Source organism: Fusarium flagelliforme (assembly GCF_020744385.1).
Source record: "Fusarium flagelliforme strain FIESC 12 MPI-CAGE-AA-0113 chromosome Unknown B0J16scaffold_1, whole genome shotgun sequence".
In the NCBI taxonomy this organism is placed as follows: Eukaryota; Fungi; Ascomycota; class Sordariomycetes; order Hypocreales; family Nectriaceae; genus Fusarium; species Fusarium flagelliforme.
The window spans coordinates 404914-428826 of NW_025763503.1; the positions used below are offsets into that span (position 1 = coordinate 404914).

Genomic DNA, 23913 nt, shown 5'->3' on the forward strand with positions numbered 1-23913 from the left:
CAAGTAAAGTAGGGGCAGGCGCACGAGGCGCAAAGGGACCAAGTGGGTTAATTTAAATCAGATGGACTCCAATTTTAGACGGGAGCGATGAACGAATATGGTCACCTAAAACCACAGAAGAGTTTAACTGAGGGTCATCACAGTTTGATCTCTTTCTCTTTGTCTGTGTCTGTCTCAAAAAGGATTTAATTCGTAAAAGGGGCCGTAAGCGTTATTCTTCTGGTCGTTGGCGTTGGATGGGATTGGACAGAGGGGATCTTTAGCTCGCTGCAAGCTTAAGAGCTAAAAGGGAAACCGAATGGATCTCTGCAGGTACAAGCTCAGGGGCTCGACGTTTTTTTCTTCTTCTTTTGTCAATTGGGGCTGTCTTGTCCAATCCTTCATTCGCGGGGTTCAGTTTTTTCTCTTCCCCTTCTGAACTACTTTTTTTTTAATGGGGTTTCCTTTTTAAAATAGGGGAATTGATAGAAAAAGAGGAGAAAGAGAAGCACTGTTGAAGAGAAGATGTAAAAAAAGAGAGGACACTGCCACGGACAGTTTTGACCGGATCAACAAAGGTGAGAACTCAATTGATCATCGCTTAGGTGAGACGAGAGGAGAGGCTGAAAGGAGTGGACTGCGCCTCAGAATTTGGTGATAGTACAGTATCACAGCCCTTTACTCAAACAAAGGAGTGTCAGTGAATAAACGGACGGGAGGAGAAAATAGAACAAAATTCGATATGATGCAGTAGGAAAGATACCCGAGACAATGAAAGGACGGCAATGAAAGACGAGACACGGCAAGGCGAGACAGACAAGACGGGCCAATGTCGATCGCTAATGAAACAGCGTAGCATCTGCATTGGATATCCCCTTAGTCGCGCGCCAATTCTCTACAGTACGTAGTACACCTCCAGTAACTAAATGCTGTCATAGCAATGGATTATGGATCCATGAATTCGGTTCCCAAGATGATCGAGATGTCAATTGCGCCAATCTAGATAGCTTCATTATATTTAGAACTCTCATTAAACACACAGATGGAGATATTAAAGAGACGAAAGAAACCATCAACTCCCACCTGAGTGGCGTCTTCAAGTCAATTTCAGGGGTGTCAAGGATCCCTATCCATAATCCCAGGGGACCAATAACGATCGTCAACCAATCCTTCCAAAAAGCCCCCTTCACTATTATTTCGCTTGGCAGAGATCCGCCGTTGAAACGAAACAGGAAATATTGGCGGTTATGCAAATGCAATGCAGTTTCTCCGTCCGTTTTATTTCCCCGGCACTTGAACTTTCCGTCACAATTGACAGCGGAGGTTTATTCTCTTTGGAGATAGGTCTACGGTAAGAGAACCCTATGGGCTATACTACAGTTCGGTATGACCTGAGATTGTGGAAACAGATGCATATCTCAGGTCGTCTCATCATGCTATAAGCGAAATGGTATGACCCAGTGCTCTCAAACTCGATTCTGTTTGACATGTTATGCCATTAACCAGATGTGATTTTTCTGTAAACGAGGTGGGTTGGCAGAGAGACTGGTTATGCATAGGCAGGGCGTCCTGGTGGCATTAGAAACTGGGCTGTCGTGAGCCTAAAAGATGGATTAACTAGGCCAGTTGATGTCATCGTGGACTATCTCTTGGAACATACAATAGCTCTGCAGCTAGGTTTCTCTAGCGACTCGCGCTTGGGTCACGATATGCACATAATAATCACCCGCGACACCAACAGGTCTAAGCTCTAATAAACTCCAAACCAATACTTGCTTTGATCTTTTCATGCTATACGCAACTCTGCTACCCTAACGACAGATAGGTATCGTCATAATAATCCCATAGATACGCCTGCAAATACATGATGACCGTCCTGAACGCCATGGTTGTGATATCAACGTCGCCCCGTGCCAACCGCCTCGTCTAAACTTGTATCGTGTAGTAGTCCCAATGCGGCTTGAGAACTCAAGAAACTTGGTATCAAGACACGCATTATAGCTGCTCCAGCAGCTTTCTCCTCCGTCTCTCAATCAATTCCTCCTGCACCTCCTCCAAAGTCGGCAAGTCCCATGTAACTCCGTCACCACCGTCTCCGGGCAAAGGCTCCCATCCCTCCGGCACGTCCTGGGATCCTGTCTTGATCATATGCTCAGTAGCCTGCCTCTCCTTCTCAGCCTCATAAGCCAACATCTCCTCGTCCTCCTCATCAGGCGCATATCCATAGTACGCCGCATCCACATTCCTCCTCATATCATGCCTCTCCTCCAACGGCTTCTCATCGCCCTGATTCCTCGCAGCCTCGAAAAGCTCCTTCACACCAGGAAGTTCTCTCGCACGACCAAAGTACTTGTAACCCTTTCCGCCGCCGGGTATTTCACGACCTTGCTCATCGTAGATCTTGCCACCGCCGCGCATGTAGTTCGGTCCGCCTAGGTTACGTATCTGGATCTCCCACATGTGCTTTTCGCGCATCAGCTTGTTGATTTCGTCGTTGAGGTCGCGGATCTGGTAGTCGCTGAGGATGGGGTCCTGGATGCGTGACATCTTGCGCGAGATCTCCTTCAGAACTTGGCCGCGCCATTTTTCGCAGGCTGGGATGGCGGCTACTTCGGTGATGAGCTTGGGTCGGCGGGTGCGGCCGGCGTCGATGATGCCTAGGTCTGCTGCTTGGGCTTCGCGAAAGCGAAACAGCATAGACTGGGCCTTTTCCGAGTTACGAGCCTGTGATTGTTAGTCTAACGCACTGGAAATAGTTTGGAGAATAGGGCGCCGTACCATTTTGACGGTTCTGCTGCGGAAAGCAAGATTGACGGAGAGGAGCGATTGTAGAGGCCAAAGTTGAGTGTTGTTCGCGACCCAAAGTCAAGGAACTTTTCCCAGCCACTCCAGCCTCGTTAGAGCTGGTACCGATGCCCCGCATGCGCCACAGCGCCACAGTTGGAGGTCAGCCTGCTCTAGCGCTCCCGCTGTCAATTGCGCGCCGCAACGCGACTTGGAATTTCAACTATCATAAGTTTGGTCTGCCACTGCCTGCCAGCTGTCAACGGCCGTCAACAACAATGAGAGAACGAAATATTGTGCGCGCAGCCCGCAATCACCCCTCGCTTGGAGAAGCATAAATAATGGCTTCCCCTCCAATTCTCTGCCGCTTGCTTTCCTTCTCTCTTCATCATCGCCTCGTATCCTCAACTTTGGACTCCAACTGCGACTTCGACTGCGATCTTGCTATACCTCGAGTACTTCAATACTCACGCCTCCTGCTAACCGCCAGCTTCTTTGCTACCTGCTCTACCATTCCTCATTTTCTTTCGTCTCCGCGCTCGCCTTCTCTCGCTCGTTTCCTCCCTCTCTGCCACCTTCACTCTTCCTCACCACCATGCCTCCCCAACGCCTTCACCTCTCCCCACGTGGCCCAGTCAAGCGACCGGCGCTCACCATCCGGTATATTCAAGTGCACAACTAACCCATATCTCTATTCTCTGATTCTTTCTGCTTTTTTTCTTGGGCTTTTTTTGGACTTTTTGGTTTCTTGCTTTTTGGGGGTTGCTTTCTAGACTTTTTTGGGGAATATTCTTATGGGGGCGTCAGGAGTCTGGCGTTTGGAGTTCGGCGTTGTCTGTTTTCCTTCCCTTCTCCCTCTACCCGTTCTACTGACTCCCAGCACCCTTCTACTACACACGTTTGGTTGGCTCTCTGGGTCTGCTATGATGACAATGTTCACACCGAGCTAAAGGTGATTCCCCCCTGATCGTGTATACCCTCGGGCAACCATCCAGTGGTGGGAAAATGTTCCTCACACAAGAACAGAGATCTGAGCAGACTCAAAGTTATTTCCCTTCCTTTTTTCCCTTTTTCTTATGTAGCCCTATAGTAGCCGCAATGACAGATACCTTCTCAAGTGTGAAGTAGTCCTCTCTCCTGGGCATGTCTTGGGGGTTGTAAGAGACAGCTCGTGATAATGCACGATATAGTTTTCAATCGGAGCAGGCTTGGGCTCTGCGGTGGAAGGATGAAGAGGAGGAGAGATTCTTTGAGATACGAATTATGTTTTGCCCGGTGATGATCAATCGACCAAAAAGCCAAATTTGCAGGCAGCAGCGGCGGGCTTCACGTCAAAGACGGTTGCGCGGGCATTTACTTGTCCAACTGCCGCGAGTTGTCAGTGGGAACCTAAGAGAGCTAATCTGAGGGCCTTGACATATTTCGATCTCATGAATCACATGTACTTAGAACACATAGACATAGACTTGTAGAAAAAAAGACAAAAACTTTATTCTATAGTTCACTTTTAATCCTGCTCTACTACAGTAATGTTCCCACGATTTCCTATCGTGGTGTCATTAAATAAAACGAGAAACGTTGGTACAATCATCATCCGCCTCTTCATTTATTGCGTCTTCTTCACGGATTGTTCCTTGGGCTTCGCGCTGTACAGCCATACGGCGGAGAAGGCCAGGAAACCGAGGATGGTAAAAAAGATACCAGCCAGAGGGGGCCAAGCTCCATTGATAGTGTAGCTTCGATCATACTCGTTGTGAGCCAAATGTCGTACGCTGACTGTGTTCTTCTCCTCGATGTTGGTGAGGAAAGAGCGCTTGTAGTTGACCATAAAGTTAAAGATGCCGTGCTGGTCGGGGAGGGTGAAGTTGGTGCCGTAGATGGTCTCGTGCTCGTTGGAGAGGATGGGCTTGAGGTTGAGGCGCCAGAAGGGGGACAACATGGAAAACTCGAGCTGGATCTTATCGCCCTTGGGGAGGTGGAAGGGTTGCCAGTTGTTCCAGGCGTACTCGGACAGAGAGATGTTGTAAGACTAGATTGTTAGTAGAGATCATTGCCAAGTAGGTTTGTTTAACTTACGACATCGTTCTTGACGCGGTAGCCGTCGGGGTTAGTCTCGTTGCTACCGTCAAGGCGGTGCTCAATCTTGTTCACTCGCAGAACACCAAGCTCCTGGAAAGTCCAAGCAGCCAAGTTGGTGACAAACTCACGGTTAGCAGGGAACTGGGCAGTGCCACCCTGTCGAGCAACCTTGGTGTCAAAAGTCTTGTCCTGGAACATCTCAGCGGCACCAATGACGGTAACGCGCGCAGAGTTGCGAGCCTGGAAGACAGTGACGAGGTTAAGCTGTCGGCCGGAGGAGAACAGCTCATCAGCCTCGATGGTCTTGTTCTGCTCCTTGGGGTGGTAGCTGTAGGCTGTAGCAGGAGAACGGAGGACGGGTGTAAGGAGCTGCCCGTTGCCGAGAATGTGGCCGATAGCGTGAGGAACGGAGATGAATGCGCCGGGGATCTCGAAGTAATCCTTCATGCCCTTTCGGACGGCAGGAGGAGCCTCAAGGACGAGGACATCGTGGTCCTTGGAGGCGGAGATAGTGTCGTATGAGAAGTGGTCGACGACCTTGCCGGTGCGCTCAGCGGGAATGTGGATGTCGAGCTCGGTCAGGACGGCGTCGAGAGTGGAAGGCACGGTATGGGTGGATGACATGGTGACGAGGATGTTTCCGCCGGCATTGATGAACTCGATGATAGCCTGGGGAGTCATTTTGGGTCCAAGACCTGCGCAAGAATTAGTATACCCATCATCATCACGAAAGATAGAAATGACGAACCTTTAATTGTGGTGGGGAGGAAGAGGAGGTGATCATAAGTCCTCTCTCCATGCAGAAACAAGCCCAAGCTTTCGCTCTTTGGTGATTCGTAGGTGATTTCATAACCTCGTTCTATCAATTGTAAGCTTCAATCCCAGCCCGATCGTCAATGGAGATCAATACCAGACAGGTCGCCGAAAAAGGTTGTGTAGGCCTTCTTGTCATCTGGGCTATCCAGCACAACCAGCAGACGGTTACCAGCTGTGCTCACGGCTGAAACCAGCGCCGCGAAGAGAAAGAGCACGAGGCTCAAGAGTGACCGCATTCTGAAAAACAATGTCGGGGGAATGTGGTTGAGATTTTGGTTGGTTGGGGGGATCTCGTTCTCTCGCGAGGTGTAAGTTGATGGATACTGGCGTGGACAGCTTGCGCTTTAGACAGAGAGCTCTAATCTGGTACGCAGGTACCTGGAGCGAGCTTGCGTTTTGGGATACGTAGCCTTCAGTGGGGGATGTGAAACCCGTCACGCTAGACTCTGTGTGGCAGCGCTCTTACCCTAAAAGGCTAAGTGCCAGGTGTTGACTTCCAAATAATCCGACGTCTTCGGCTTGGTTTTTCCGCTCCTGCGATTGGACCGTTGCTTCGATAGCCAAAGCCCATCATCACCACCAAGACCCGACGACAAACCACCTCTAGATCCTCGTCAATTGAGTACGACTCGACCCTCCGCAGCGTCATACTACCGCTAACGTCGCTCCGTACAGGTCATCATGTCTGCCGCTCCTTTCTTCTGGCAAACTCCCCTCAAGTACTGCCGTTGGGCAGCCCGCGAGCGTCCCGCCCTCTTCTGGTCCGTCATCATCGGCGCTGCTGGTCCCGTTGCCATGCCCATTGTGCCTCCGATCCGACACTACTTTGGCGACATCGATGCGCCCCCGGTTCCCGTGACCTACCCCAGTGCGTGCCCTTCGGCTCGGGAGTTTCGTGGCATGCACCAACTAACTCGATGCAGTTCCCGCTGGTCCCAGGAAACAGCTCACCGGCTACGACGATTAAGATCTCGAATTGAAGACGAAGAAAGAAATATCACGGCTCGGAGAGAAAGTACGGGGAAACGAGCAAACAGTCTTGTACAAACTACGGCGTCAACCGACAGCGCCACGGCGGAGGGGGAGAAATATCATAGAGGAATACAAGGGACAAGAGTCCAATTTTCAGCAGCAATTGACGCTTCAATTCGATTTTCTACATCCAATCAATCAAGCCGTCCACCGACCATAAAACGTTTTCGGGATATATATATACGCTGTGCGCCCACTTGCGCGAGTCAATGATTTTCTAACATGCGGGTACGATCAAACAGGAAACGCCGCGGTGATGTGCAAGCAAGAAGCCAAAATATCCTCCCCATCTCTTCTAATTATACGAAACTGTTGCGGCGGTTGTGTCGAACTGATGTTCGGTTCGGTAGGGCCAGGCTCTATCTTTCCCTGTTCACTAGATTCCATTCGTACTAGGACTGTGTTAGTTGTGGTATGTCAGAGAGAGGTAGGGAACTTACAACTCGTCCGTCATCATCACCTGTGTAGACGCACGTTGGCATTGGGCTGATGCATGTCATACCCGCCTCTGTGTTGGCGCCCTTCTCGTTCTTGTAGTCAACGTGGTCAAGCTTTCTGTATAGTTCCAGAGTCCATCGATTGCCGACGATGCTACGCCGCCAGATGTTGACTTTGCCGCGCTTGTGGCCTGTGAAGATCAGGTAGTTTTCCAGCCACTCGTTTCCAGCGCCTTCATAAAAGGCACATGAGTGGATGTAGTCGTCTTGTTCAAAGCAGACGTTTTGTTCCAGGAGCAATGTGCCGTTCAGAGTGTATAAGATCACGTTGGGTCCAGAGCATAGAAGAATCTCGCCAGAGATGTCATTGATACGCGCAGATTCGACCGGGCGCACCAAAGGTAGCTTGCGAATGAACGACAGACGGTTGAGATCCCACAAGAACGCCTGACCATCCGCAGATACGGTCAACAGAGTACAGAAAGCTTTGCTGACTGCAATTGTCGTGACGGGGAATTTGTGCCCGAAAAGACTGGACCTTGGAAGCAGCTCAACTGGTTTGCCAGGTGAGGTCTGAAGTGCGTACACCGAGACAACGCAGTCCTCACCAGCGGTGATCAATGTCTTGGAGTCGGCAAAGCAGGCGCAAGAGATTTGTCCAATGTGGAGATTCTCAAAGAGGCCAGCGGGCTTTTTCGAGTTAGCGAGGCGGCTTGAGCTAGGAGTATGGTGTCGGTTTACCTTTCGATTGTCGCTGAAGAAGAAGCGGATGCTGTTGTCTGCGTAACCCCATTCCAAAAACTTGTCATACGGTGGGAAATTGAGGCGGAACGGAGAGGCGCACAGTAAGCGGTCCAGCTTAGGTGCGTAGATCAGAGATGCTACACGCTCGTGGCTTTCTGTGGGAGGACAATTAGTGAAATTCATAGATCAAGTAGCAGAGTCTTTACCAAGAAGTGGGTGCGGCAAACAGCTCAACGAGAACACACTCGTATCCAGTCGTCTAACGGGAGACCTGTTATGCTCTCTAGCCGGATGGGACTTCATAAACACTTGATGGGGCGTCTGTCCAAAGTTGTGAATAACGCCAGCCATGATAGCCCTCTCCTTTGCATCAGTGATGCTATCTAAGTCTGTCGCGCCACGGTACGAGAGATGATGAAAGACGTTGAGGTTCTCTACTGCAGCCTCGCCTCGCTGCTTGAACCCAAAGACGAGATCAATCCACTGGTGCAGATTCTCGCTCACATAAGGACTCTCCAGTGCCTCTCTGTGCTTGGCGATGAATATCCTTGGATCACCCTTGGCCCATGGGGGAAGCTCGACGTGGTCGACCTTAACACCGTTGCTTTCACGGTTACCAAAGTTGTAGCCATTGACGTTGGTCAAGAATTCGGGAAGACAGTAGAACTCGGGGATAAGCTCTCTCACGTCAGTTTTGTTCTTGCACGAGGCAGACTTCCATGCTTCTGGGATGGATTGGAAGAGACGATCCGCGTGATCAAAGCTTCCTCCCTGAAGCAGGATGTAGGACTGAACGAATGGCGGTAGACGGATAAGGTATGAAGACACGATCATGGCAGAAGAGTAGTGTGTACCATAGTGGAAAGGAACCTCTCCGATCTCCTCCAAAGCATTGTAGCTCTCGACGAAACCTCCGACTCTGTGTGGTGTTTGTGCGCCCATTGGTTTGGACAGGTCTCGGAACGTATTGGGGTCGTCAAGATCCAGATCCTCACTTGTATAATCGGCCAAGACCCATGGGAACACCGGGTACTGGGTCAAGTCGTTGAAGGTCCTACCGGCCATGGTGTTCACCATCATGAGATAGTGAAAGTTGGAGATTTCGCCCTTCTGCCACCTCTTGAGAATAGGGTTCCATGGCGACGAGTTGAAGAAGGTACCGAATTTGGACCCAAATCCTTGAGGCGATTCATCAAAGACCTTGAGAGACTCCAAGCGCCAGGCATCTTCGGGGTTGGGAAGAGTATTGGCGCCACTGGTGTGAGGTGCTTTGCTGAGCATCTTAACGAACAAGTTATCTCGAACCGCGGGGTTGATAGTAGTCAAAAGATAACTGCGACCGTCGGTGAAGAAGACCTCGATCGCAACATCTCGGAAGAGGAACCGGCGTTTTGAGATGCTGATAACATCGTGCCATCGCCAATGCCTCGACTCTTGCTCTTTATTGTTCTGTCTCTTCTCAGATGTCTTGGCATCAGTGACGATCTGGGAGAAAGGGTCGCGCTCTTCAGGTGGAGCTTGCCAGACGTTAACAATATCGCCATTAGCACACTGAAACACGTTGTCCATGATATAGAGAGCATCCTTGCCGATGATGAGAATACCCTCACAGGCCTCCAGTCCAATGATGCGTGAGACATTGTATGCAGACTGAACTTGGTCGCCACGCTCTAGTCGTCGCATCACCTTGCGATTCTTATCCTCGAAGTTTTCGTCTCCCTCGTTCGGATCGTTGGGGTCGTCTACAAGCTCGAAGTCGTCTTCAGGCGCGACACCAGAGGCAGGCTGTTCTCCTGGCTCAGTACTCTCGGGCTCTTCTGTCAACTGGGGCGGTCCGTTATTGCCTTCCATGGGTGCGGCGGTGCTTGACTTGGTTGGCGAGACTGCGGACGTAACAATCGAGGGTGCTGGGCTGGCTGACGTATTGATTCGCAGACTCTGCAAGACCTCGCTCGCCTTCCTCTTGGGCTGGTATTCATCCTTACTCATCGTAAAGTCGGGGAGAACCCTGAGTCTCATCCGGTTTCGTCCCTCTGTTCGGTCGAGTTTCCATTTGGGTGGCGCCGCTTCGCTAAATACAGCGCCAGGTCGCATCAGGTCTCTTTCCATCTTCTTGTAAGCATCACTCAGAAACACGAGATCATCCTGTTGATCTTGCATAATCCGTTGGTACTTGAAGTACTCGGAGTTGTAGATACTCTTCATCCATGCGCTATTGCCGATGTCATGACTGAGCAATGTTTTCTCTGTGGTGATGCTCTCCGCGTGCCACGCTCTGAGTTTATCTTTGCGTTTGGCCAACCGGACCTTGGCTGTTTCTGCAGTACGCACATTCTCCGAGCTAACGAAGTCTTCCCATGTTTTGGACATACCGCCGAAGAACAGTACATCTAACGACGGACGATGTTTGTCAACCCACTCCACGAACGTATCGTCATCGACACCGGTCAGTTGCTGGAAGTCCTTAGACAGTTGCTTCTGATCTGGCGACATGCATGCATGAATGAGCTCCGTAGATTCCTCCGGTTTCTGCACCAAGATGATCCGCAAGAAGTTTGCTGCGGCAACTCGAAGCGGCATCTTGTCGCTGATAAGCTTGGTGTAGAGCTGGTACCAGAAGAGCTTGAGGAATTGATCCTCATTGGTGAATGAGCCAAGAATTGACATTTGCCAGTACGCCATCTTGCCCATGAACTGCTTAGCCTCTACAAGCGTGGTCTCTGGGCTGTCGAGGTCTGACAATCTGAGGAGGATTATCCTCAGAAGACAACATCGAATGGTATTGACAGCTTGGCTGCAGAGTCGGACACTCTTGAGAGAGGCGATGTCAGGCCGTTGCAAGAATTCGAGAAGCATCCCGATAAAGTCAATCATGACCTCGGCCCCGTTCATGAACCATCCTTCGAAGATGGCTTCCGACATGTGTTGACAAAGTCGGGAAATGTTTGTCAATACGCGAGGCTCGCAGATTGCCTTCTGATTGGATTGGATGTTCTTCTCCAGTTGGGCAATTACATGCTTCAAGATATAAGACTCGAAGTAAGCTTGGTGTTCTCGGAAACCGGGAGGAACCTTGGTGAACAAGCCAAACCCAGTAAAGTCTTTTCGTGACAGAAGCTGATCCATGAAGACGCTCACTACCAGATCCATAAGTCCGTCCAAGATGTCGCTACTCGGTCTATTGCTAGGCGTCGACCTTGGTGATGGCAAAGCAGGGCTCAAACGGGCCGGGCTAGGACCGACAGGTGACTTCTGCTGAGTGAGTAGAATGAACGACGATGCTCTCCTTAGCGGTGTGCCCTTAGGTGGTGTCGACTGAGGTGATGGGACTGGATCAACGCTTGTCGTTCGCACGATTGGTGTAGCATGAGAACCACTGCCAGCGATAGGCCGAATGATAACGTCTGTTCCTTCGAAGGTCAAGGCCGTGTCGCCAGAGTTCAGCTCGGTCTCAGGCGTTACCGCATCAGCACTGACAATGACTGGGTAAAGCGCTGACAGCAATAACCTCACCCACTCAGATGTCAAAGCGAAGTCCCTGAACTCAGTCGAGCGCTCATGGAGATCGAGTAGGAATTTAATCACGGTGTGTAAAACTCCAGCATAGCTTGCGACTCTTTCGCTGTCACGAGTGAAGTTTGACCGTGTCGCAAGGGCAGTCGTCAGATTCATAGAGCTTGCTCGCGGTCGCATTTCCGGCCGGAGTTCTTTGGCGGATGCGTGCTTCTTCAAAGCGGGCGATGGAGCGACATGTGTTGCTGGTGAATCTGGATCATCCTGGTATCGCATCACATCTTTCAATCCATGCTGCAGCATTGCGGTAATGACGGACAAAGATTCGGGGTACACAACCTTGCGTTTGCCAAACGTCTCTAGCAGATTGAAGAAGTCAAAGTTCCTATCAAAGTTGATCTCGGCAACATCATAGCCAAACAGGATACTGAAGCAAATGGGCCATAAAGTTGGCATGTCCCAGAATCGCTTGAGTCTGTTGGACATGATCACAAAGCCTCCCGACTTTCCAGCAAATTTCGATGTGTAGTTAGAGCCATGCGTAACCAGAAGACGTGCCAGAATCTTGCAACCGTGAACAACGACTTCCGGGTCGTTTTCAGCCAAAAGGTAGAGGAGCCACTGTTATCATTAGTAGAGGTAAATTGACGGCACAGACCAATCTCACCTTGTTTGTAACAGTTCTGGCAAACTTCTTGATGTGAGTCGTGTTGCCCTTTTCGCACAATATGCGAGAGTACATGCTGAGGACCTTGACACCAAGCTGCTTCTTAGTCAAGAACTTCAGGCCAGAAGCAATTCCAGCTGCGGTTGGATCGGTCGGCGTTCCTCTCCTTCTGGGAACTGGAGTGCCGCTTCTTGAAACAATCGAAAGAGCTCGTGGGCTTCTGTTGACGGGTGAGGGTTGGGAGTGGAAAGCGTATGTGATGAAAAGCGACAAAGATCTCATGACCTCTTGACTAAAGTTGGAAGTGACGAGAATCTCGAAGGCGCCCATGAAATGCGATATCGTGTCTTCAGAAACGACCTCTCCTTTCATGGCATCCAGCAGCCTCTTGACAATTCTCATCCTGATTAACCTCCGGCTGTTAAACTCATGGTATTTGCTATTGACAGCGAAAGTCACAAACTGCTTATAGTACAGCTCTTGAATTCGAGGCGCCGACTTCCGCCAAATGTCAAGATCGATGAGCAGGACACGGTAGGCGAGAGGGTTGATGATGAACGACTCCATGGGCTCCATATGGTTGTACCCAACGAAGCCAAGGATCAGACTGAGTAGCTGGAAGGCGAGTCGATCGCGATCGTCATTCGAGACTTGTAGTCGGGTAACCGTGGAATCACTAGTACCACGGTCATAACCCAGCTTCACACGGAGGAGCATAGCCAGGATGCCATATCCATTGTCCTTCTCGATAGCTTCACTGTTTCGCCAGCTCTGGCGGATGCAGTAGAATAGCATTTCCGCCGATCGCACTGTCTCTTCGATTGAAGACGCTCTCTCAAAAAGCTTCAGAGCGAGGGGTGTAAAACCAGCAAGGCGCCATAGGTTCTCGTCCAGATAGGATGGCACCGCAACGATGGGATTGCCGCGGAATGAGAGAAGACCTTGGACGCGGAACAAAGAGTCCGGTAGACTGGGAACAGCACAATTGATCGCTAGAGGTGCACCCTCTTGGTTGGATGCCCTGAAAAGGTTGCGAGCGCAGTTCCGTGGGAGTGATCGTAAAAGCCCGGTATCGTAGAATTGCACATTTTCGGGGAACGTGGCTGAAGGAAGAATGCTAAGCAGGATCTTAGATTCAGGTAGCAGTGAACCAGCTTTCTCACGGACAGCTCTGATGATGTCCGATGTCTCACCCTTTCCAGGATGCGCAATCTCGTTGCGAAGCCCCAGAGTAGCCGATGCCTCATAAGTCTGGAAGCCGCCCAGGCTATCCTGGAAGTTGCCCTGATATCGCGGTCCCAGACCAAAATGGACCGCCAAATAGTCATCGCTCAAGGCATCCTCGAATAAGTGCGCCGAAGCAAGCGACCACCGAGAGAAGACAAGGCCAGGTCCTATTTGGTTAGAGAGATCCTTCGGTGTACCGACGAAAGCTTGCACAGGGTTTGTCTTGTTCTGGTTCGAGTTGAACGAGGCGAAACTGTCATGAGCACCAGTGGCCAGGGGCGGCAGATGGGGATAATTGCAGCGTATTTGTTCTGAGAATTCACCATCGACATACAAAGACGCCTTGCTAGTGACCATCGTCTTAGGCCTACGATGCACAATGGCGATGTGGTACCATTTCTTCTCCTTGAACGAAACAGACTTGAAGCGCACGCTAGGCTTGTTGGAAGTAACAGATGTTTGAAGGATAAAGTTGTGGGTATCTCTCTCGAGGTACATGAGCAGAAAACACGATTGCGTAGAATCGAAGACGCCGAATATTGTTGTGTGTGCAGTAGGATCGAAGCTGTCTACTCGAATCCACGCTGTGAAGGTGTAGCCAGCGCTAGACTGCGGTGGAAAAGAACGGCCAAGGCTGGATAACTCGAGTGACGAATGGCCGTGTAGAGATAAGTCGAATTGGAAGAACGGAGGACCTGTATGTTTCGATGTCATCTGTAAGCAGAATTCGGATGCCTCGGAGCCGGGCGTTGATAGTAAGAATTGAGTGTCGGCCGGCTCATTCACACCCAAGTACATGAGTATCTTGCAGATCGCCAATACCTTCTCTCGCTCAGGTGGGCTAAGAGCTGAATCGGCATTGAAAGCGACCCGAAGGAATTGCGATAAGGCGCCAGTCGAGTGGACAGCAGCTCGGTTGTATATAGAAACTGAGATAGCACAATGGATTGTCTCGAGGACAAGTAAAGAAGCCGGGTTCGCGAGGCCATCTTTCATTCGAGGAATAGCGGTCCAGAAACTGACAACAGCTCGCAAAATCTCGGGATGCCGTATTATAGTCTTGGCATTCACGACTTCCCTCACACCGGGTGTAATGTTTTCTGCAGACTTGGCCAGTACCAGATCCCATTGTTCTTCGGCGCTGTCGCTTTCATCCTCCTTCGGGGAGTTATCATCGTCCGGCCGTAATGATTTCCCGATGGATTGACAAAGGAGATCGAGTGCTTCATCGTCCAGGGAGAAGGCCAATAGCTTGCCAAAAACATGACAGCTTATCCAAGCATCAGGCTCAGCCCCGCCGAGTCCTATGCTTGCGATAACTTGTTCCAAAGCCTCCCATCCGCCTCCATCAACCTTGTATCGGAAATAACGTCGGTTGCCTGCATGTCCATGCAGGGCAACGGAAAAGAGGTTCAGACAATCTCCTAGTAACTTAAACAGAGAAAGCATGTCCGCGTCGCTTCTTTTATCGGGATCGTAGTAGCCTGAGAAGGCTCGGAGCAGATTAAGGATCGTCTCAAAGCCATCTGCATGTCGGAAGTCATCTTGATGGACGGGCGATCGTGTCGCAGAGATATGCTGTATAATATGTCGGATTTTTCGCAACAATGGCGGTATTTGAGGGAAGCCATCCTGCTGGTGAAGAGTCGTATCGATAGTGAGAGCTTCAAGCAAGCCTTTTAAGATTTCGAAGGACTTGGTTTGCGGTGGGTTCGAGGCCGAAGTGGACGACCGGTATCGTCTTGGTATTGAGGTCATTTTTTCGAGTATTGTTCTTGTTTGATCACGGGTTCATTCCAGAAGCCACCTCCCCCTGAGCCCTTCAAGGGTCCAGGCTGTTATCAGTCGTCGTCGGCATCGAAGAGTAAGATTTAGAACTTGATGGAGCTACCAGCGCGGGGCGCATGAAGCTCTCGAGCGGGCAGGAAACAGCGGTCACAACACGGCTACAGGAGCTTCTTGGATAAGGTACTTTCGCTGGGTATCGGAGAGGATGTATCGATTCGTCCAAAAGAAGCACCGAAAGCTGAGAAATTAGCGAAGGTGTCTCGAAACAATCGGTCACCCACTGAACTGGAGCCTGCGCTACCTGTGCTCAATGCTCCGTACTGTAACTCACCTATGGGGGGTCAGCCTTGGAGGTGTGGCTTGGCTGTGGCGAAGCTGGCCCCTCCTTCCTTGGATGGATCGTCTGAGCTGACGAAGCTCGAGTAATGGTTTTGGAGTGACATGTACGCGTGCGCATGATTGCTGCCCTCCACGCCCGCGTAACACGGAAGATTCAATTGTAAAGGATGGAGAGAACTTTAAGAAACATTGTTTTGAGTATCGCGATCTTGGATATCGATGGCATATTCCAGAGACACGCGTGTCTTGGTGGTCCAACCACCACGTCTCAATGACGTCGTCATCTGGTGCAGGGTAGATTCAACACACATGAGACGGAAGCCTTTAATCGGGTGAAAGAGCGTTTATTATATTAACTTTCATCTTGACTGCGATATTCGGATGGTCGGACTACCGCAGATCTCATTTTAAGTGTTCGTACTACTGGTCACGTATTGAGTAGCTCAAGGAAGTTGTTTCTTCATGATTGCATATTACATATAATGTCAGAATCCATCGTGTATACGGCTTGTCCAATCACACAAGAAATCAGCTCACGAGACTATCCATATCATTCCGCACCCACATAGCATTACATTCATACATCCAAAAGCCCATACGAGGTTGGTAACAGAAGAAAAGTTCTCTAAGGCTTAGGCTACAGAAATAAAGTAGCCTAAATGCTAGCCTAAGCTGGCATAAGGTGACCAGATTATTTCGTCTCTTATGCTTTCGGCGATCAATTCTTTTGACACCCTGCGGCCATACTCACTTCTTGAATCAATGCGACAAGGGGATTTGGTCCTAGAAGGCGATCTTGAATACAAATGGGGGTCTCGTAGTTGCTCCAAGCGCAGACGCGGCGCTTTGGTGCGCCTGTGCCGTTCTACCTATCTATGGCAATGCACGTTGACTGCACATCTATCATCCTATCTACATCTCGTGCGCTTTTAACAAGATAAAGACATTGCAGTATTGTGTTATGTTTCTGAAAAGCACCAATGTCAGACCTTTGTTGGCACCTTTGTAGCACCATCAGCACTTGGCTTTGTTTATGTCCAGTGACGCGGACCCTTGAATGCATTGAAACCACAATGGTTCCGAGGGTCCGCTTATCATTATCTTAATCAGGCAAGTATCGGTATCATCAGCTTATCAAGCGGATACGAATTGATAGCTCGGCGTAAATTCGTTGAGCATCTCGGCCTGGAATGATGAGATCCAAGCGGTGTTTAATGGCGTTATCTGACGGTAAAGTTATGGCATCTGAGTTGATCCAAAGTGGAGAGCTCTCGAGAAGCTAGCTCAAGGTACTCCAGAATGCAGAGGCGCTATGTACCTCATCCGGGCTACCGAACTTGGGAGCTCGAGGTTCCTGGCGTGCATGATAAAAGTGCACTGGCCAACATGTTTTGAGTCTCATGGATGTTTTGGATGGATATGGATGGTTGCCTGAATGGTTGTTGTGAGCTGGCAGTTGGGATATCATTTCGCAGACCTAATCATGACGTCTTTCACGTCGCGTATTGTCTTTCCAAGGAATCACCTCCTACTCAGAAATGTCACTTTTAACCCCGGGAACGGACTGGGATGGTGAGGCGCTGTCGGCGTTGGCTTGGAGCGAACAGCGCTTCAGTTTTAGTTGAGACATGGGCGGGCACGTGCCAGGGACGTCGTCTGACTCGATGGATCAGGCGGATTAGGTCAGTGGGGGCCAATCGGAGTCAGATCCCTCCCCGCATTTTGGTTTCTAGCACTGGGTAAAGAGACACCTGCTTTTGGCTGCAGGCACCGCAAACTGGAAGGTACCCGTACCTTGTTGAAGCTCAAGCTGCCTGTGGGGACCTTGATTCGACGCTATCAGTGTACTTTGATCGGCTAGACTGAGCACAGTGTCTTTGAGCTTGCGCAGCCATGATGTACTGTATTCGGTTACGGCTGAGTAGCTGTAATGGATTGTCAGCCTCGAGAGTGTGCTTCTGTATGAGGACTGTATCGTGATGGACGCTGGAATCTTGGGAAGATTGTGAGTAAGAGAGTTTATTAACGAACTTTACAATGACTAGGTGCTCACAATAACTGAGATTCAGGCTCTGGATTTGAGTTCAGAAAGACATTCATGCTCCCTGTAGTGACAGCCATCCATGATCCATGACTCGAGGCGAGGCGGACAAACACGACCGGGACATCAGCCGTCAACAAGGTAAGGCAATCATCTGCCATCAGTTGATCTCCCAAGCATCAAATAGCGGTAAATGAGACGCGGTAGAGACTCACAGCTACTGTATGCTGGTTTCGCTTGTTATCCCTGAGGCCTTCGAGTGGTTCACGTCCATCATGACATTCCTCAGGCCCAGACGGCTGAAATCGAAGCCGGCTCGGCCTTGCGTTCAGTCTACTGTGCAGACTAAACATTCATACAGTCTGTCATGATAGCTCGGAAGTACCTTTAGCACGATATGCCGTTATCGCATTGCCTCGGCGACCGTCATTGGCCTCCGAGGGCACGCACTAGGCCAAAAATGGGACACAGCCACTGTGTTATCGCTCATCCTAGAGATGGATGCGTCACACCCTCTTGCCCTTCCGACAGGGTACCAGAAGAATTGTCCTACAAGGTTTGTAGCGTCAAAATTAAGTGACCTTAAAACTCCCTCAAAAGGCGCTAAAGTGATTAAGTTATTCTATCACACTGTCTCTCGGCGGTCAATATTTCTGATACCCTGACGCCTCCCCCAGGCCCGCTGAGGCAACACTGGAGCTGTCGCACGCAGCAGCTCGCGCTTGCTTATCTACCCCAGGTCCGCCGCATCGCTTCTTCTTCCTTTCATCATCTCAATCATCACTCTCTCCATCTTTCCAGTATCGATCTCGTCTGCTTCCATCAAGGCAGCCGGTCGAGGACATCACTTTATCCATTTGCCTTTGTCTTTGAGTCGCAGGTAGACTAGAACAACATACATTTCGAGCTTTGCGCGTTTCGTCATCATGAAGTCCGCCCTCACTCTTTCAGTGGCCGCTGTCGCCAGCGCTGCCTCTTTCAGCGTCGGCACCATCCACGACAAGGCCGCCCCCATTCTCAGCTCCGTCGATGCCGAGACCATCCCAGACTCGTACATCGTCAAGTTCAAGGACCATGTCGACGAGAAGGCTGCTGGCAACCACCACATGTGGGTTCAGGACATCCACAACCAAGGCGAGACTGAGCGCCTGGAGCTCCGAAAGCGATCGCTTTCCTTCACAGACAAGACCTTCTCTGGCATGAAGCACACCTTTGACATCGGTGAGGCCTTCAAGGGCTACGCCGGCCACTTTGACGAGTCCATGATTGAGAAGCTCCGAAACCACCCTGACGTAAGTACCTCTTTATGCCTCATCCATCATCATAAGCTAATCATCCACAGGTCGAGTACATCGAGCGCGACACTCTTGTCCACACCATGGTCCCTGTCACAAACGACAAGGTCACCACTATGGACAAGTGCGACAGCGAGACTGAGCGACAGGCTCCTTGGGGTCTTGCCCGTATCTCCCACCGCAACACCCTCAACTTCGGTACCTTCAACAAGTACCTCTATTCAGCTGATGGTGGTGAGGGTGTCGATGCCTACATTGTCGATACTGGTACCAACGTCGAGCACGTTGACTTCGAGGGCCGTGCCCATTGGGGTGCGACCATTCCCTCCGGTGACCCCGACGAGGATGGCAACGGTCACGGTACTCACTGCTCCGGTACTGTTGCCGGTAAGAAGTACGGTGTCGCCAAGAAGGCCAACGTTTATGCTGTCAAGGTCCTCCGATCTAACGGCTCTGGATCTATGTCCGACGTTGTGAAGGGTGTCGAGTTCGCTGCTACCAGCCATCTTGAGCAGAAGAAGAAGGCCAAGGACGGCAAGCGCAAGGGCTTCAAGGGCTCCGTCGCCAACATGTCTCTTGGTGGTGGAAAGACCCAGGCTCTCGATGCCGCCGTCAACGCCGCCGTCCGCACTGGTGTTCACTTTGCCGTCGCTGCTGGCAACGACAACGCCGATGCCTGCAACTACTCCCCTGCTGCTGCTTCTGAGCCCGTCACCGTCGGTGCCTCCGCTCTTGATGACAGCCGTGCTTACTTCTCCAACTACGGAAAGTGCACTGACATCTTCGCCCCCGGTCTGAACATTCAGTCCACCTGGAAGGGCAGCAAGCACGCCGTCAACACCATCTCCGGTACCTCCATGGCCTCTCCCCATATTGCCGGTCTCCTGGCCTACTACCTTTCCCTCCAGCCCGCTGAGGACTCCGAGTACGCTCTTGCTTCCATCACCCCCAAGAAGCTCAAGGAGAACCTCATCTCCGTCGCTACTGAGAACGCTCTCTCTGATATTCCCTCCGATACCCCCAACCTGCTCGCCTGGAACGGTGGTGGCTGCAGCGACTACAAGAAGATTGTTGAGGCTGGTGGCTACAAGGTCAACAGTGCTGCTCCCTCTTCTCGCGTTGAGGAGATCAAGCACGCCGTCGAGCAGGAGGTCGAGGTTGTCTCTGACAAGCTGACCACTGGTGCCAAGCAGCTTGGCTCCAAGGCCGAGAAGTTCTCCAAGAAGATCCACGAGCTCGTCGATGAGGAGCTCGAGCAGTTCATCAAGGAGCTTAACCTGTAAGATCTATAATCTTATTATGTGGTGCACTGGTTACACATTGTTTTGTTGGGATTACGGATTGGCATGGGTTATGTTTTAAATTGGGTACATGATTGATATTGATGGGGGCGCTTGCTCTCTTTGATGACCAGTTGTCATCGCGCGCTATTGCATGGGATAGGTCCATGAGAGCGGGCATCATTTAGCTTTGCTCGTATTATTACAATAAATCTCCTTATTCAAGTGCATCATGTTCCTTTTATTGTCTACGTGACGTCTGATCGCCTGTGTTTTGCCTCAGCTGCCCCCAATTGCCTCAGTCACCCTGACATTGGGGTATAAGAAACATTGACCGTTGAGCCTAAGAGACGGAATGGTTTAGACATTCTTTGGCACTTTAGGCTGGTACCGAAGCTGTCTCATTTTGGCGTTGTCTCAAGATACCGCTTCCCAGCAGCCTAGTGCAGTTGTGCTCCTGCCGTTTTGCTGACTTGCAAATAGTTCCTTCCACTTCGTCAACCTTTGCTCCTTCCTCGCAACATTAGATGACTGCAGCAAATGCCAATTCACTTCTATCGTCGCTGCCATGTCTTCTCCACTTGTTCTTCCTGGTGTCATCACCAACTCGACAATCCATCATTCTGTTGCTTCCCGAATCTTCATCACTACTCAGTTCTTATTCTCACAATTACCGTTTCAATCATCCATGAGAGATGCTCCGACGCAATAGCTCTCGAAAAACGAACCGTCGCCCACTGAGCCGAAGCAAATCTACCAACTCCGTTGTGCGCCGACCCATCCATGACTTTGAGTCTATGGACCCTGCCGAAGCTGCAAGGGATGCAAACATAGCTGCAGTATTGTCGTATCAACGAGCCCAAGACCGACCGAGAAGCGAGGGGATGAGTTTACCGCATGATCCAGCAAGCTTCTACCTCGACAGGAGTGATGGCACCAGCAGTGTCATAAGACACAGTCCTCAGCGGACTGACAGTGCCATGAGCCGAAATGGCACTTCAGACATTTCTCGAAGACGAAGTGTCCGGTTCACTGGTCCTTCAGCTGCACCTCGCCGAAACATAGCGTCAAGAGCCAATGGGGGCCGAGACTCACCGAAAAAAGCAACTTCTTTCTCCCTTACACGACGGTACCTGGAAACGCTGCAGCCACCCGACGCGTGCTACAATCCTCAAGACGATGTTGACTCAATTTCTTCCTCATACAAAAAAGTTAGAAAGTCTCGCTCCATGATGACTTCTTCAAATCTCGCTACTGGAGGCGTTTCGACAAGAGACTGGTCTGCCAATAATGATATGCGCCCACGTTCTTCACCATTGCCGCCCATGAATAATGGGACCGAAGCGCCGAAAAATGCGAGGTTGCAAACTTCTGCACTCAGAGCTGTCGCATCAATGAATTTCCTCAAGAGCCGTCGAAAAATGGCTGCTTCCCAAGCCAGCGACCGTGTCGAAGACAATGATGCCGCACTTCGACTTGCCAGAGAGAGGTTTCGCCAGATACAAGAGGAAGAAGAGAAGAAAAAACATCACTCTGCTTTACTGAGACCCAAGACCAGAGAGAGTGAAGCTTCCACAGTCATGCGCAAATCTCTCCGAAACAGCAGCAACAATTCCACCGCAGTCACTTCCACGTTCTCTACCAACAGCGCCTCTGTCTCGAAACAACATGGGATCCGAAACACGGCGCGCAAAGTTTCGCTTGGCTTGAGATCAAAGCTGCGAGGCCTTTTCGGCAAAGGAAAGAGCGAGGACTCTGAACAGGAGGGGTATGAACAATGTGTGGCGGACAAGGACTCTGACGGCGAGAGCTGTCTGCATGCTGGGGACACTGATGCCGTCGAGGAGGCCTCTATGTTCCGAGTTACCTCGCATATTCCCTCATTGCATGATGTACCTTCGAACCAAGAACTCAGGTCTCGCAAAGGTAGCGTGGAGAGCTTTGGAGACGTTGATCACTGTGTATCTGACGACAGGTCTCGCGTCACCAGTTGGACAAACTCGATGACGAACACAGTAACAAGTCAAGGAACCCTTGGAGATAGGGAAAGACAGCGTCTTTCTGTAATCAGGGAGAGTGGTACGCACGTCGCTTCACCCCCTCATTCGGCCGAGCCTCTACAGCAACAGACGCAGGACATGATAGCAGAAATGTCGATTAACAGTGAGCGCGTTTACTCTGCTCTGATAGAACGGCTCGGACAAAAAGACACAACGGAGCAAATTGAAACCGGATCTATCGCGACTACGGAAAACGACTTTGAGAAGAATAGAGAACTTTGCGAGTCTATGAACAAGCAATGGCCTCATTCCACCATTCGGTGCGTTCGACCTGACGACGACATCGCTAGCAGCCATGAACGCCAGTCTTCGACATCAAGCTCGGCTACAGAAGTGCCAGATAAAGACCCAAACCACGTATACGAAACCGTTGCTGCACCTACACCCAGGCACAAGATTCCCTGGGATTGGAGTGATGATAATGCTGAAAGCGAGCATACCAATGTGCTACTCAATGGGCTTGATCCACACAAGACGATCAGTCAAAGAAGTTCCGCATTCTTTGCGAGCCCCGATTGCCACTCATTTCGAGAGCCCAGTCCCTACCGCCGTGCGTTACGGGAGATGAACTCTTCTGATGAGATGGATGGAGGTTTACCGGGATCTCAGTATCTTCACTCCTTGTCAACCTTGAACTTGCCGGCCCGTCAAGACAGCGACCATAGTTCGGGGAAAGATTACCACGCCGCAGACGTCGAGAGCGTTTATTCTCTTTCCGCTGATGATGCCACCCCATTGCCTACACCTCGAGTCGCTGACCTCTTGGGACCATCTCCGGGTCGCAGGTACACTCGCAATCAGTCCCCAGACATTCCAATCTATGTGTCAGCTCACGAACACCAACGCGACACATCGACAGCCAGCTCGGTGGAATGGAAGACCTGGCTCAGCTCCAAAGTGTCCAAGCTTGAAGGGCCTTCGACTCCTAGACGGCAGCAAGACAACGGTGTTCTGCCACTACTGGGTCACGTCAGAGAAGGGGCTTCGATGGGGTCTACTCCTGAACTGCGTACATCGACAAATAAGCGTCCGTCGAGCCGTACGCCTCTAGGTAGTATCAAGGGAAACACTCTAGCCTTCCCCGACAGTCCAACAAGATCGTCACGTCAAATCATCATTGGGTATGATGAAAACTTGGCACCAGATTATAGCGAGAACACAAGCGACAAAGTAACAACCCCCTCTATACCACGACGAAGTACCTTGCGAGCAGTACCATCAATGCCGAGTGTTGTTCCACGAGGGAACTTGATTGAGACTGGCCCCGGAAAGGAAATGCAACGAATGAAGTCTCTGAACGCGATAGGCTATCTGACTCCAACGCCGGAGGGCCTGCTCACGAAGCGACGGTCTCAACCTCGTGTTGCTGGGTGGCAAGGTTCGCCAAATAGGTCGAGCCCAGGTATTGAAGCCCGAGCGAATGCCATACCAGCGGGTTCGCCTGGTCCGGGACGACTTAGGTAGGGTTACTCGTCGACCAGGTCAAAAGCAATGTTGGAGAAGCCGGGAGAAGCCACCAGAGATGCAGAGCAGAGAGCTCAAGTGATGGGCAGCAAGACGATGGTGGATATGTTTCTGAGTAGCCGGCGTAATCGAGATGATGGAAGCAGTGGATTGGGGAGTTCCCCGGCGGCGTTCCTATGATACATGATAGCATGGATTGGAGTCTTGCATCAATATCGGAGTCATGTATAGTACGAGTACATGAAGTCATGGCCGACGAGATCACAATAGACTTGTATATAAATTAGCTGAAGGAAAGGTCAATCGGGACTGTCGTCCCGTTAATACAATAATACTATCATAAGAGATCATATAAACACGCTGTGCGT

At 50.7% G+C, this 23913-nt stretch overlaps 5 protein-coding genes across 5 annotated transcripts; 2 read left to right on the forward strand and 3 right to left on the reverse strand.

Moving 5' to 3' along the window:
• Positions 1–1719: 1719 nt before the first annotated feature.
• Positions 1720–2832, reverse strand: B0J16DRAFT_326026 (Isy1-like splicing factor). Its single transcript, XM_046125954.1, has 2 exons — positions 2758–2832; positions 1720–2703 (listed from the first exon to the last, which is right to left on the reverse strand). Exons 1-2 carry the CDS (start codon positions 2758–2760, stop codon positions 1975–1977), a joined length of 732 nt encoding a protein of 243 aa, XP_045988112.1. The 5' UTR covers positions 2761–2832; the 3' UTR covers positions 1720–1974.
• Positions 2833–4231: 1399 nt separating this feature from the next.
• Positions 4232–5999, reverse strand: B0J16DRAFT_295092 (Dolichyl-diphosphooligosaccharide--protein glycosyltransferase subunit WBP1). The gene is made up of 4 exons (XM_046124411.1): positions 5753–5999; positions 5591–5701; positions 4840–5537; positions 4232–4792 (listed from the first exon to the last, which is right to left on the reverse strand). Exons 1-4 carry the CDS (start codon positions 5892–5894, stop codon positions 4370–4372), a joined length of 1374 nt encoding a protein of 457 aa, XP_045988113.1. The 5' UTR covers positions 5895–5999; the 3' UTR covers positions 4232–4369.
• Positions 6000–6235: 236 nt separating this feature from the next.
• Positions 6236–6803, forward strand: B0J16DRAFT_326030 (uncharacterized protein). Its single transcript, XM_046125955.1, has 2 exons — positions 6236–6526; positions 6582–6803. The coding sequence occupies exons 1-2, from the start codon at positions 6340–6342 to the stop codon at positions 6623–6625; spliced, it is 231 nt and encodes a 76-aa protein (XP_045988114.1). The 5' UTR covers positions 6236–6339; the 3' UTR covers positions 6626–6803.
• Positions 6804–15505, reverse strand: B0J16DRAFT_408198 (uncharacterized protein). Its single transcript, XM_046133012.1, has 5 exons — positions 12052–15505; positions 8078–12005; positions 7869–8026; positions 7131–7817; positions 6804–7082 (listed from the first exon to the last, which is right to left on the reverse strand). The coding sequence occupies exons 1-5, from the start codon at positions 15034–15036 to the stop codon at positions 7050–7052; spliced, it is 7791 nt and encodes a 2596-aa protein (XP_045988115.1). The 5' UTR covers positions 15037–15505; the 3' UTR covers positions 6804–7049.
• A 2634-nt stretch (positions 15506–18139) lies between these two features.
• Positions 18140–23889, forward strand: B0J16DRAFT_359273 (uncharacterized protein). The gene is made up of 4 exons (XM_046129647.1): positions 18140–18738; positions 18789–20020; positions 20734–23525; positions 23571–23889. Exons 1-4 carry the CDS (start codon positions 18373–18375, stop codon positions 23723–23725), a joined length of 4545 nt encoding a protein of 1514 aa, XP_045988116.1. The 5' UTR covers positions 18140–18372; the 3' UTR covers positions 23726–23889.
• Positions 23890–23913: the final 24 nt, after the last annotated feature.